At 54.5% G+C, this 14,726-nt stretch overlaps 1 protein-coding gene across 5 annotated transcripts in view; it reads right to left on the reverse strand.

Annotated features, from left to right (window-relative positions):
- Nucleotides 1–9,749: 9,749 nt before the first annotated feature.
- The window catches only part of RXRA (retinoid X receptor alpha), a 121,548-nt gene continuing 116,571 nt past the window's right edge, over nucleotides 9,750–14,726 (reverse strand). For 3 of the 5 annotated variants that reach the window (XM_072883000.1, XM_072882996.1, XM_072882999.1), the window contains one exon: nucleotides 11,995–14,725. In XM_072883000.1, coding sequence (XP_072739101.1) covers nucleotides 14,578–14,725 — 148 coding nt within the window. In that variant the 3' untranslated portion in view covers nucleotides 11,995–14,577. Of the gene's footprint in view, nucleotides 11,522–11,994; nucleotide 14,726 lie in introns of those variants that run through there. The other 2 variants (XM_072882998.1, XM_072882997.1) reach the window with 2 other exon arrangements.

A 14,726-nucleotide genomic window follows, 5' to 3' on the forward strand; every position in this document is an offset into this window, starting at 1 on the left:
TAAATGCAGCCGCCCAGCTGCCAAGCCCTTTTTTTCCCTTAGTGCTCCTGGAAGAACTTCTGGCCTGGGATCTGTCTAGGCACTGCAGGCAGGTATCAGGCAGCGGTTATTTTCGTGGCAATACCTCCAGGTGCCCACAGACTGTCTCAGGCAAGCAGGGAGGGGAGGAAAGTACCGTGGCTTCTCTCTTAATGAGGGATTTGGGGCTCAGGGAACGTGAACAAGACCCCATGGCACATTGAGCACTTAGTACGTGTCAGATTCATTCCCCACTGTGTTGCAGCTCACGCTGCTTGCCTGGGGCTGTCCTGAGTCTCAGCATGAAGTTGGGGGTCTCTCAGTGCTGTCTACGCATAAAAAGTGCTCCTTACAGACCTGCGGCCTGAAGTGTCTCAACAGGCAAGAAGAGAGAAATAAAAGACTCTAAATAGAGTGCGTGACAAAAATTCATATTTCTAGCAGTAGGTAGCATCCAGAGCACATTAGACAAGAGTTGTTGAGTTAATTAGAAATGTATATTTGATACCCCGTCTGAACAGGGCCCTGCACGCTGCTAAGGTTTAATAATTGATTTGTAATTTATTTGCCCATTAATTCTTCCTCTTTCAGAGCGAAGCCAAGAGCTTGTGCACACTCGTCCATCATCCTGGCCAGCAGCGCCGCAGCCCCTTCTCCCACAGAGCTGTCGGAGGTGACAGACTGGAGCCTCGTGCAGGCTGTAATTAGTTACTTACTTCAGAAGCTTTTTATAGGAGACTGCGTGCCTCTTGAGAAAGATTAACAAAGGGTTTATTTCCTGTGGGCTCAGGCCGCGTGTCAGCAAAACCCAGGCTCCAGAAATTATTGATTCGCTTTCCATAAGGTTTGCATTTTCAAGGTAAGTGATTTGGCTGTTACAGGCATCACGTCCCAGGGCTCCATTCATCACGGCACAGAAACGGGGCTGACCGAACCACTGGGAGCAGGTTCAGGTTTAAACAGAGGCTGCAACACTTTCTCTCACTGTCACCATGTATTACAACAGCAAAAAAGGTTTCCAGGGTGCCCGTTCCTAGCTAATCAGAGAGAAAACATAATTACGATCCCCAGGTGACTGCAAGACCCCCCGCTCCCTTCTGCTGCCACAGGATCGGGGGTTTTATAAGCTGATTCCTATATGCTCATTCCTTTTATTTGCCATATGTTTTCTGACTCTTCAGGACTGTACCTGAGTTGTAGTTTTCAAGCCTTTTACTGCAAAGTGGATTAGAAGCCCCCATTGCTTTCCAGAGGAAAACAGAGTTTGCCAGATGACTGGGAGATTCCAGGGTCCTGGAAACCAGTGACAGCCCACATGGCCAGTGGACACGGAGACATCCAGGAGCACCAGGACAAACAAGCAAAATACCAGCAGGATGGAAAAGAGTCCAAACAACAACAGTTGGCAAGCGAGAAAGTATTTTGAATAGACAAGATGGACATTTCGCAGAGGTAAAGATCACATTTTTAATAAAGAAACATACAGATCACACCCTTGCAAGGAAGGAGAGCCCTCTGTTTCTGCCCAGTGCTGCAGAGCAGAAGCAACCATCTCCCCTCCCATCTCAGCAGTCCTTGTCCTCTTTCCACTGGCCTGAAAAAACTCTGGCTGTGGGGAAGTGCTCTAAAGATACAGGCAATAAGGAGAGAAAAAGAGGCGAATGTGGGCAGGAATGGCTCCTCCCCACGTGGGCATGGCGGAGGCATGGCAAAGCCCCCCGGGAAGGTCGGGAGGCCCAGAGACAATTTTGGCAGGAGCAAGGCCATAGAACAAGCCAACCTTCATGTGTGAAATCTCACATAGAGCTGCTGCTATAAATAAGGTCCATGGATTGATTGCCATAAATCATAACCCTGCTGACATCCCAGAGCTCTCGCAAGCAGCAGGGATGCTCATGTGGCTGGTTGTTCTCCCTTGGCAGAGGCAGGAGAGAGATTAGTCATTCGTTGTGTTTCCTGAAACCACCTCCTCCCTCCCCCACAAGACAACGTCTTGAAAAGAAGGAGGGATTTGAAGCTCCTTGTGAAAAAGGCTACAACAGGTCTTAATCATTGAGTTCCCCAGATTTGTAGGATCAAGCCCTCATATTCCTGGGGAAAGTGCTGCCAACAGCAAGGTTACTGCTTATTTTGAGCAGAAGAAAATGAGAATCCAAATCATCTTCCTTTGAGGTTAAAAACCTCATTTCTACTGTGTTTACTGGCATGACACAGAGACTGTACTATAGCCCTGTGTTCTGGACCAGATCAAAGGGGATGTGTCTGCTCCCACCGGAGCTGGGTTCGCCCTCGGCCGCAGGCTGACCTGGTCCAGCAAATGCTACAGAGCTGCAGCAGGCGGGAGCTGCGGAGCAGGATTAGCTGTGTGCTCTGCTTGCACAGCGATGGCGTCTGCCTGGAGGATGATCCTCCCCAACAGCACAGAAACCCCATCCAGGGCTCTCCGTAGAGGCACAGCCTGGTTTAGTGGTTACAACCCGGGGCTGCAAAAAAGCACCTGGTTCCTTTGTTTGATCTGTCTGTAACTTCCCTGACTTCAACAGTGTTGTTCCTGATTTACATCCCCATGAAGGTATGACAGTCTCACCCTGGACAAGGTCCCTCAGCAAAGCGCCGGTGGTCAAAACCCAACAGCCCCAGCAACGCCCCCAGCCAGCAGCAGCCCAGGGACTGCTCCCCTCCTGTGAACCCTTTAAAACCTTTTCTACAAATGTACTTTTCTTAAAGTTCAAAATGTTCTGGGCATAAATCCTTCTCCTCCCTTCCATGCTACTGGAAGTTTGCTACCGGCTGCTTATTTTTAGATTTTAAAAATGTCACCCTCAACTGCTCTGAGCACACGTAAGTACTATAAGAAACAAACCATATAGACTTCCTGTCAATAACACCAGCCTCAGATGGACTCCCTGCAGCCCTGGCAGAGTAAATTATAGCCTTCCCCCCCCAAATGATGGCTGGCTGCTTATTATTGGCTTTCATCTTTATTGCCTCTTAAGGTAAAATGGTTGGAGTGACAACAGCAAATAGCTAGCCACAAATTGTCTCTCCTGCCGGCCTTCCTCCCACTTGTCAGCAGGCTGAGATGCTCGGAGAGCCCCCAGCAGCAGCAAGCATGCTGAAATGGGCTGCGTGCACCCTACCAAGCCATCCAGGGGGCCTTCCTAAACCCCACCCAGCCCTGGACACCCCCTGCTCTCTTCCCTCCCCTCTCCTGCTACAGTCACTGCAGGGACCAAGTGACACAGGAGGGGATACACCAAAGGATGCACTGGACAGTTGGCCCCATTTCAGCCCCTCACTTACACCACTACAAGTTTTCCTTGTGTGAGAGTGTTATCCCACAACCTGGACAAGGAGGCCAAAATCATGAAGGACGTTCCACGTTCCAGTCTGAACCCTCCTTATCAACTTCACCTAAGTCCTGGCCTTCCACCAGCTCCTGTTTGACTACAAGAGCATCCCATATTAGACACCAGTGAATCCACAGCTAGCTGGATGGTGCAAATGGCTCTACACGTGGGGAATGTTTCATGTGGCTCATCCCTTGCTCCTGAGGACACAAATTAGCCCCTAAGACCCACCCCACTCCCTCTGCTGCCACCAGAACAGTCTGGTTTGTGCTTGGGGACACGGTGCCGTGTAGGGTCCGAGCTAAAAACTGGCTGAACTGAGCTGTACTGGCTTTGTCATGCAGAGCCTGAAACTTGTGGTGAGCACTTTTGATGTGCTTGAAGGAATCTCCTGTCAACAAACCTCTTCCAAGGGGCAAGGCAGAGAGCTTGGGGCAGAAGAGGTGGGAATTTCCAGCAGGGAAAGATGGCAGAGACAGTGGTCCCCTAAAAAGAAACAAGATTTATCAGCACGTGAAGACCAGATCCTTCCAGGCAGGGGTTAATCCATGGGGTCTTTGGGGACCCACCTCCACCCTCCAGATAGCAGGAAATTGTGCACAGCACGTTCTTTGCCATAAGGAGGGAAACATTTTTGGAGCAGGAACAGACAGGCCAGAGCAAGCTTTTCTCATCCAACCGGAGTCTGACGGGAGGATCCGGTTTCAGAGGATTAGGTAATGTCTTCGGATCGCCCAGGAACCCACGTCCTGATGTGTCTGCTCAAGCAGCAGCTGGGAGGGGAGGCAGATGTTGATGGCCATGGACACACAGGAGCAGCCCTCCCAATCTGGCCCCGCTCAGCCTTCTTGCTCGCCGGCAGCATGTGGGCAGGGATGGGGCAGAGATGGGGCAGGGATGATGGCTAGTGACTGGTGGGGGGCAAGAGACCCAGGGGGACAGTGCCATCCCTCTCTCTGCTCCTCCTGTGGCACATCGTGCTCAGAGACTGATTGCCAGTCCAGTGGTGAGGAAGGGCTTTTCCCTTACTCTGGGCTGGTGGGACGCTGCAGAGGCAAGGATTTCCTCTGTCTGCAGTGGATGGCGTAACCCCGCTCCCACGCTCTACCAGGACATCAGAGACCACCTTCCCTGCCATCGAGATGAAGCCCTCCAGCTCCTCCAGCCCCTCCTGGTAGCACAGTGTCCTTAGGACCCCACCACCCTCCTATGATGGTGGCAGTGCCATACCCCTGCTCCTTTCCCACCGCAATCAGGGCAAGAGGAAAGCAACGCCCTGCACGGGGAGAAACGGGCAGGGAGCCTGCAAAGTTCACAGGCAGCAAAGCAGGAGGGTGGTGGGAGGTTGCAGTGGGCGGACGGGGCTGGGTGGGAGCACCCTCCCCATGCTGCTCCTCACCACTGGCGGAGGTTGGACTCGATGATCTTAAAGGTCTTTTCCAACCTATATGATTCTGTGATTCTGTGATTCTGTGACCTTGAGCCAGGCAATTCCCCCTCCCTCCTCTTGTCTCCCTCCCCGGCTCGCTCCAGCTCTGCGGTGAGCTCCTACAAGGTAGCCCCTGCCACGGCAAAGGATGTGGCTGAACTTATTACTTGGTAGGGTGCTTTTATGTCATAAATTAAAAGGTCCAGACAAAATTAACACCAAGAGCTGTGTCCTCAGGAATCACAATGACTCCAACACCAGCTTTTTATAAGAAAATAAATAAATGAAATGACTTGGCTGTTTTACTCATTGGGCTGTTCTACCTTTAACAGTATCCTAACAGACTCTTGTGTCTTCATTTAATTTTCTTCAGCCTAATACCCACCATAAAAGAAATACAGCAGAAAGCCTGTCTGATAACTTTAGTGAATTTCCATTTGACCCTCCCCCTGGGTTTTGGGTTGAGTGTTGAGTGAATGAGCTTTAAAAGCATCTTTTCATTTAGTCTTCCACAGCAGAAAATCACCGAGCCAAGAATCATACCTCACTTTGTCAGTAGAAAAACAAGATGTGGGCTTAGTGGAATTGAGTTGCGTTGGAGCACGGTATGGAAAATCTTGCATATAAAGCCAAACAAGGTTTCACTGCCAGTGTTGTAAGGGAGAGAGATGCAAAATTTTTGTGGCTAGTATTTCTCGCCTGTGCCTTGGGATCTCAGGCTCTTTGGAAATGAAAGATACTCATTTTAGGCAAGGTTTTACTTTAAGCATTTTGTTAACCCTTTGTCACATTGCAAGGAAAAGCAGGAGCTTGTATTCTTTGAAGGAAAAATGAATTAAAATACTTAAGATGCAGTGTTTTAGGCGGCGGGCTGTTGATCTGCGCAACTCGCCGCAGCAAGAAATTTCCGAGTCAGGGCAAGGAGGAGGGAAGGGAATGGAGGTGACCGACAGCGAAGCATGTTTCAGGGATGGAAAGCTCCTCAGCAGACAGGCTCAGAAGGGCCTGAGGCCCATGCAGGGCACCAGGGAGCATGAGAGGGAGGCAGCGTTTAGCTTCACGAATTTTGCAGCCTTCCAGGATGCTATCAAAAGCGAGTGACAAACTAAAGCACCAAGATTTTTCTGTGGGTTGTTCCGCTACAGCCTCGGGGCTGGCCTGGGCAGGGGGAGCGGGACCTCCGGGCAGGGGGAGCGGGAGCCCGGGCAGGGGGAGCGGGAGTCCCGGGAAGGGGTAGCGGGCATCCCGGGCAGGGGGAGCGGGAGCCCGGGCAGGGGGAGCGGGACCTCAGGGCAGGGGGAGCGGGAGCCCGGGCAGGGGGAGCGGGAGCCCCGGGCAGGGGTAGCGGGCATCCCGGGCAGGGGGAGCGGGCATCCCGGGCAGGGGGAGCGGGAGCCCGGGCAGGGGGAGCGGGAGCCCCGGGCAGGAGGAGCGGGAGCCCCGGGCAGGGGGAGCGGGCATCCCGGGCAGGGGGAGCGGGAGCCCGGGCAGGGGGAGCGGGAGTCCCGGGAAGGGGGAGCGGGACCTCCGGGCAGGGGGAGCGGGAGCCCCGGGCAGGGGGAGCGGGAGCCCCGGGCAGGGGGAGCGGGAGCCCGGGCAGGGGGAGCGGGAGCCCCGGCAGCCGCCCCGCTCCTCCCGCACGGGCAGGGCTCGCTCCGGTCGGGAGGTGGCAGCAGCACTTTGCTCTTTGCTCGGACGGGCCACGCCAGACCCCAGGGGCTGCCCGGGGCACTGCCCCCCCTGGCTAATCGGGGGGGGGGGGGCATTAGCCCCGCTCCTGGGAGCTGCTGGCCCGCAGCCTTCTCTAAACGCAGCCTCTGCGCTTCAGCCTCCTGCCCTGCGTGTGCAGCCATCCAGGCTCACCCCCGGCTGAACCGCCCCGGGGTCTCCGGCCCAAGTCCCACCAGGGAAACGCCTGGAGCGCAGCTCCCACACCGCCCTGGGGAGCTGGGGTTGGAGTGGGGAGCTCTGGGGCAAGGGAGGGTCCTTAGGTGCGTCCCCACCGCTTGAAGCCCCACGTTTTGTCCACACCAGGGAATGACCCTGAAGCCCAGCTCCTCCAAGCTGGCTGGGCGCTGATCTCCCAGTGTGCCCATCTGGTCCCGTTTTCACCCACACATGGGCGAGGCGGCGGAGGCACCCTGAGGCACCCTGTCTGTACAGCTTGATGATGCCATGGGGAGACCCGTGGAAATGTCGCTTGGAAAACGTGCTGCAGAAGGCCAAGGTGCTCTTTGCAGCCCCGGCGCGGGGGGAAGGCTGCCCCGTGGGGCACCGCGGGACCCCGACCCCAGCCCTGGGGCCAGCTGGGGTGAAAAGGCTACTTGAGAGAGGTCAGGAGGAGAAAACTAACCTGCTTTTCTTTGGCAATTATGAAGTGACAAATTACCAGTGAAAGAGCTCATCTGTCTGTATTTATTTGTAGAGCCCCTCCTCACTGCAAAACTAAGGCACGGAGAGGACCAAGACCACAGCCTTTCTCTTAAGGATTTCAAAACAGTCTGCTGACACCTCACTCCATCTCTGTCAGCACTGGGGATGTGCAGAAATTAAGTGGCCAGCCTGGTGCCCCCAAACAAGATGCATTTCCAAGACTGAGCACCCCGAGCATGCTCTGCCCCCCCCCGACACAGCATCTTCTACTCTGCATCCCCTCAAGCACCTGCAGGACCACGATGGTGTTTGGCAGAGGAAGCTGAAGTCCCCTCCTGATCCCACACCTCCAAGAGCTCAGAGTTTAAGGAAATCTAGTATTCAGAGGTTCCTGGTAAACCAGAGCTCTGGACCCCTTTGTGTGTGCCACCGCTGAGCTCCATGTCTCCATGCTGCTCAGAGGGCAAGGGCGAATCCTGCGCACACCCAGCCCCGAGACAAAACAAAAGCCCCAAGCCATTGCATGTGAGAAATGTTTAATTGCATTACAACCATCTTCTGTTATCAAGGAATCGGGAGGGGAGTCAAAACAGGCACTTTGATCCCAGCAGAAGCTGGAGAAACAGCAACAAGTTGGCCAAGGTGCAAACCTCCTCCTCCCTCGCCTCCTCCAGAGGAGGAGGAGCAGGGCCCTTCCCCAGAGCCAGGTTTGGGGGCCTGGGAAAGCCCCCCGCCTTCACGGGGGGGCAGCAGCAAACACAGCAGCAATCACCCACGAGCAAAAAAAAAAAAAAAAAATCAGTGGCCAGCTTGGCTTTGCTTTTCTTTCTGTTATTGGCACCTTTAAATATAGAAGCAAACCCCATTTTCAAAGCAAAGTGTGGTTTTCAAGCCAGTGGGCAGCAATAACCCGGCCAGCCCATGGTGCAAGGGCGAGCATCCCAGTGCCCCACGGATCCCGGCTCGCTCCATCCCGGGAGATGGGGGAAAAAAGCCCTCAGGAAGGGAGGTAAATATTTACTCTCTAAACACAAACTGCTGCCTGGAGGTTAACAAGACACCCTCTGCAACAGGAGCCATCAGATGTGTGAGTGCGGCCGGCCGGGTGCTCCCCGGTCCCTGGGGTCTCCCAAAGCGGGGCAGGGGGGTGGGAGAAGGCAGCAGCCCTGTGCTGGGTCGCAGCAGGTTGCTGCTGAGGCTGCTAATCCCCCGCGCCCCTTCCCTGCCCTCCGCAAGCCACCTCCCAGGGCTTCCCAAATGAAAAAATATTGCGGCCAAGTTAGAAACACATGGATCGTCACTAACCAAATTGAAACTCTTATTTTCCTTCTCGATTTGACCGCCTCTGCAGCCGTCGGGGGAGGATTTATCTCTGCTGTAAACCCAAGAGCAAGTTCAATCTTGTTTGTACCTAGCAACAAATCCAGGTTAAGCTAAGGCCAGCGCTAACGGCTCCCGTTCATGCACACGCTGCACCGGGGCAGCAATGCTCCCGCTCCGCAGGCACTGATGTGACTCCAGGAGGGATGGCAACTGGAAAACAGCCCGCTGTCCCCACGTGTCCACCGGAGCTTATCGATACGCCCTTGTCACCAGGCTGGGGGTGCTGCCCAGCCTCCACGGCCCCGTGCTCTCAGGACGTGCCCCTGGGTCAGAGGCTCCCCCCAAAGCCAAGCCCCCCCAGGCAGAGCTGGGAGGGCTTTGCCGGGTGCCGCGATGGCACGGGGACCGTCCCTGCCCGCAGCCCTGCGATGTGCCCAGGGTGGCCTCGGGCACCCCACTGCCACCCACGCAGGGAAAGGCCAGGGTGACCTGCAGGCGCCTGGCCGGCCCGTTCCCTCGGGGGTCCGGCCACGCTGGGCATCCCAGCGGCCACGACGGCCACTTGTCCCGTGTTTGGTCCAAGGCAAGGAGGAGGGGGACACGCCGGGGGGCGGGGGGAGCGATGGTGACCCTAGCAGGGTGCAGCTGGAGATGGCAAAGGGATCTGAAATTCATTCAAGGGAAATTCCTGAGGGGAAGGAAAAAAAAATATCTCCTTCGCTGAGTCTTGGGGTTCCCCCACGCACGGTTCTGCCGGTGCTCCTCACAGCCAGGCTGGATTTACTCTGACTCGGCCCCGCGGCGAGCAGGAGGGATGGGCCCCCGGGGATGGGCACCCTCCACGGCGATGGGGACCCCCTGATGGGGACCCCCCAACGGGGACAGCTGCCCCATGGGGGGACCTGAAGGAATAACTCAAGACACACCGGTGAAGAACAAAAGATGACTTGGACTGGATTATATTTTAAAATGCTCATATATTTTCTTTTTTTTTTCTCCTTTTCTCTTTTTTCTTTTTTTCTTTTCTTTTTTTTTCACAATTCTAATACAATTGTTCATCAAAATACTGGCGTTTCCAGCAGCAATTCTTTTTTTTTTTCTTTTTTTTTCCTTTTTTTTAAGTGAATAATAATATACGGTAGTGATTTCACAGTAAAACAGACCTGCGGGAACGCCGGATATACGTGACAAAAGACACCCCCAGACCAGCCCGCCCCCTCCCCCCCCCCCCCGAAAAAGATTTTGGAAGTGGGGGAAAAAATAAAAAGTTCATTCAAAAAAATTATTTCAAAAGAGATTTCATATAAAGCCTTTAAAACACGGTCAAAAGCTTCTCCCTCTTCTCCAGATCCCTGTCCCTGTGGTTGAACATTTACAGAGAGAGAGAGAGAGAGAGAAAGAGAAAAATAGAGAGAGTTTATAACAATCTCTGTAGAAGAAACAAAACAATCCAGAAAGAAAATATCCAAGAATATGTAAGGGATAAAATTACATTTGTACAAAAATAGATTTTTAACTTTATTGATGCTTTAGATATTTTCCTTAACTTTTCTCTTTTTTTGTCATTCTAAATTTTAATGTATTTTATTTTTTTAGCTATGCATCCCATAGCCAAGGCAACCATCACTAAGTATTGGGAATTGCTAAAGCTATTTTTACTCAAAACCACCTGCTGCTCAAAAGAAAAACAAAACAAACAAACAAAAAACAAAACAAAAAGGCATCTTAAAATAGATGCATTTCCTTTGTCTTGAGGAATAAAGATCCACATTTGGCATCTGCCAATTCGGAAAGGGCTTCAGATACAATGTACTCGCTTACATGAAGCAAAAAAAAAAAAAAAAAGGCAAGAAAAAAAATAGGAAAAAAGAATTGACTTAAAACAAAACAACCACAAAAAGTCTGTAATTGCTACGGTTATAATATATGTATATGTGAGTGAGGATATTTATACAGTGTATATATCTACAGTACATACATGTATACACACGCACATATGTATCAACTTAAACCAGATCATGCACGCTCGTCACTGATGGGGACAGCATCAGCTCTTGAGCCACGGCCCCGCCATCTTCAACCCTGGTTTTGGCGGAGCTGAGCCCCAGCAGCGCAGCGGCTCTGCTCCCCGGGCAGCGGCGGGGCAGGGTGGGCAGTGAGGACCGGGCGGCCACCGGCTCCCAAGTGCAGAGAAGCCGCCGGTGAGCGCGGAGGGTTGGTGTGGGCTTCCTACACCCGTGGGTGCTGGGGAGGTGAAGGTCCTTTGCCTGTAACTCCACTCCTCGGGTCGCACCCGGCAGCGGTGCTCAGCCCCTTCGATGCTGGGGGACGCTCAGGAAGCGTCGGCATCCTCACGGGGCGGCCCGCGGGCGGGCTGGATTCGGCTCGCTTTGGGTTAGGGCTTGGCGGAAACACGCACAGGCAAGAAGGCAGCGAGGAACATCCAGGCTGGCAGGTGGGTGGCTGAAAAGCTGATGTTTGTGCTATCTTTAGAAAATTAAAGATTGTCCCACCAACAAAAAGGAATTAAAAAAAAAAAAATTAAAAAATAGATCACCCTAATCAAACCAGAGTTTTGCAAGAGTATTAAGATCTGGTTAAATGAAAGTCCTACCTCTCTAGTGAATAATGTGCCTTTTTTTTTCTTTTACCCATGTATCACCTCTTCAAACAAGCATGTAGTATATTTATAATTATTATGATGGGGGGGGGGAAGCCAAAAGTGAAAAAGAATACAAATGAAAGACTCAAACTCATGCAAAAGCACGTTGCTTTAAGGCTGCTGTGGCAGGTGTTACCGGATGCACAAAAGCTTTTCTTTCTGATGGGGAGGGCTGGGCTGGTGATGCTGGAGGGAAGGCGCTGAGGTGGGCTGGGGGCCGGGCTCGGGGGCGGGGGGTGATCACCCACATTCAGGACCTGCTGGCGACCCACACTGCCCGGTGTGGCTGCTGGGGGAAACCACAGAGCTCTACTGGAAGCAAGAGAGTCACGCTGAGTTACAGCAATGCGGGGGCTCCCTCGACACCTGCCGAAAACAGAAAGCCCAGGACAACACTCAGCCTTTCCCCAAAACCCTCCTCAACCAGGGGCACGAATTGAGACCGTGCACTGCTCCAGCAGGGAAACTGAGGCACGGAGACACACGTCCTGACGGAGAGCCCCTGGCCCGCAGAGCCTTCCCCTTTGCACCACAGTACTTGCTGAGGACATCCCCTTGCTCGGGGCGTTTCATCAGGTCAAATGCTAACTGGGATGGCATGGCATGGCATGGCATGGCATGGCACGGGACGGCATAGCATGGCATGGCATGGCATGGCATGGCACGGGACGGCATAGCATGGCATGGCATGGCATGGCAGCTCCCACTCTACAGCCCAGCAATGCCCAGGGCTGCAGCCGGCCACACCGCAGCCTTGCAAGCCACCACAGCTCAGCACCCCGCACCAAACAGCCCCTTCCAAGACATCAATCAGGAAAAAAGTGGTTCCACCCAACGGAGAAGGACAGCAGGTTTATTCTAGTGCAATATCCACCGACTCTTTCACAAAGCACCCTCATCCTCTCCGGCAAGCGAGCTCCGGCTCCCTCCTGCCGGGAAGAGCCGGGCTGGGGGCTGCCGGGGACTGGTTTGGCTCCGGGCTGAGCTCCGCGTGGCTGGCTGGGAGCTACCACCTCCCTGCAAGCCCCCCCGGGCCTGCGCCAGCCTTACGCTGGCAAGGAACAGCCTGCTCGTGTTTACTGGCACCCTTTACATATTTCATTTCTCTTGCCTAGTTTTCTTGGCAGTTCTCGCAGGGTGAAGCTGTTTAATAATATTTTCGGCAGCATGCAGGCTGCTGGAGAAACACAGCCAAAACACTTTCCCTGCCTCTGTGGATTTGCCACTTCAGGCCAGCCTAAGGGAAAGTTATGACCTGAAATCCTGAGTATTTATTTAGCAATGAGATGGCCTGGTTAACTGCAGGGGATGGAGCCGGGGGCTCGAGCTGCCAGGCGGGATGACAACAGGCGGGTGACAACTGTGTCCCCTCAAAAACAGAGGTGGGAGCTGGTGGGCACTGCTCCATCCCCCTCCAGGCACAAAGGCGATGTTTGAAGAGCCAGCTACAACCCACAGGGAGAAAGAAGAGAAAGAAATACCTTGGGGACCTAACGCTTTGTTGTTTTAAAGCACAGAAGACATGGAAGTGGTGGGAAGCCCTTGGCCTGAGGCCAACCGGAGGCACCTCGTTCTTGGCTCCAAGCACCCGTCCTACGGTGTGTTCGGGATAGTCCGTCCTGCCAAGGGGGGAAAAACCCTCCCCAACATCCCTCACCGCTTGCTCTGCTTTTTTTTTCCCCTCTCTTTTTTTCAGTGGGGCTCTGGAGACACCTGATGAAGGTGCAATGGGGACGTGAAGGGGAAACGCTCCCTGGTTGGGGGATCCTGCCCTGTGGGATGTGGGTACGTTCCTGGGACCGTGTCCCTAATCCCCAAAAACCTGTCCATCTCCTTGCTGCCACGCAAAGATTCAAGGAAAGGACTGTACAAAAGCTAAAGTGCTCTTGGCATCCCGGCCAGGCCAGGGATGGGCACACTGCCCACACGGGCAGGGGCTGCTGCCATGTCCCCCACCCAGCCAGGACCTCTCAGCCCCCGCGTCCCTGCCCAACGGGAGAGATTCAGGGAAGGGGGAGCCCTGGTCTTGCTTCACCACTAATTAACAGCCACAATTGCCAGCCTGGCCAAGCACTCCCACTAATTGTTGCCTTGCAGTGTTTTGCACTGCAGCTGCTGAATCAACAGGAGCAGCCTCCTGGGCGAGCCGAAACCCCCGCGCGAGGCGAGGGCTCGGGCGCTGCTGGCCCAGGGGAAATGCCTGCCGGTACCCGGGGCTGCTGCATACCCGCAATGCAGGCACGGAGGGGGTGTTTTGCCAAGCCCACCCCATCAGCTGGAAATGCCCCTCCAACCTCACTGAACCAGATCTGGACCAAAAAACCAAGAAGGAGCCGTTGCTGACACACCAGCTCCTCCTGCGCCAATGCAACAGCCCTTGAAATAAAGCGTGGGTCTGGCAGGACCGAGCCTCGCAAGCGGGGCCGTGCCGGGATGCTGGGTGCAGTGCTGAGGGCAGGGCTCCCAGCAAGACCCCGCGAGCTGGGGAAGGCCCATGTTGAGTCCCTGGCAGCCTTAAAGCAAGTGCTCCAGCCGGCTCGTGTCCGCGTGGGCAGCTCCACACCAAGCGCAGAGGCATCTTCAGGGAGAGCAGCGATGACCGGCTGCCCTCTGGGACAGCAAAAGGGGATTTTTCAGGCGCTGCTGCCCGCAGGACCCTCTGCACAGAGGGTAAGAGGGTGCCCTGGCTCCCTGTGCCACCAGTTGCCTCATTATTTGGGGGGGAATTCAGCTCAAGCCCAAATCCTCTGCTTTTAATTGAAAGGAGAAGGCTCTGTGCAGCCATGGGTGACTCATTTGCGGGGCACGGGCCGGGCCGCCTCTCCAGCCTGCCTCTCCCTCTGCGAAGTAACTACTGAGACTACTAATAATAGTTAGAAACCAAAAATAGAATTTTTTTTTTTTTTTTCCTCTTCTCTTTTTCAAAAACTCCATCCTCTGAAAATAGCCAGCTGCAATCCGGTGAGTTCAACCACTCCCCTCGGCTTGTCCAAACCCCACTGCCCCAAGGGCTGGGACTGTCCCCATCCCCGCTCCTGCCCCGGGGGAAGCACCGCCGGCCGCGGCACGCACATGGGGTGACGCCAAGCCCAGCCGGCAGCTCACCCCGAAACTCACGGCACAGCGGGGGCCGGGGCAGGGGTGTGAGCCGGGGCGGCGGGTGGCAAGCTCTTTCCGCTCCCACTTCTCTACATCTAGCGCAGGGAACCAGCGAGCAGGTCTTGAGATGCAGCAGTGACAGCAAACGGACAAGGGTGAAGGCGACGAGGAGGCGAGGACGGCAGGGGGTCACCCCGGATCAGACGGTGCCTCCAGCGCTGGGGAGAGGAGGGAGGGACGGGCTGGGGCGGTGGCAGAGGAAAGCAAAGGAAGGGGCCCCGCGAGACCCCGACCGGGCGAGGGACTGACCCAGCAGCAGTTCTCTAAGTCATTTGATGGGGCGCTTCCAGCATTTCCATCAAGAAGGTGTCGATTGGTGTGTCGCCTATTAGCTTGAAAAAGAAAAGGTGCTCCAGGCATTTCAGGCCAATGGACCGGAGGGCTGGGAGACGGAGCAAGAGCTTTGCGAACC

This window comes from Ciconia boyciana, chromosome 18 (assembly GCF_034638445.1).
Source record: "Ciconia boyciana chromosome 18, ASM3463844v1, whole genome shotgun sequence".
Taxonomy (NCBI): domain Eukaryota; kingdom Metazoa; phylum Chordata; class Aves; order Ciconiiformes; family Ciconiidae; genus Ciconia; species Ciconia boyciana.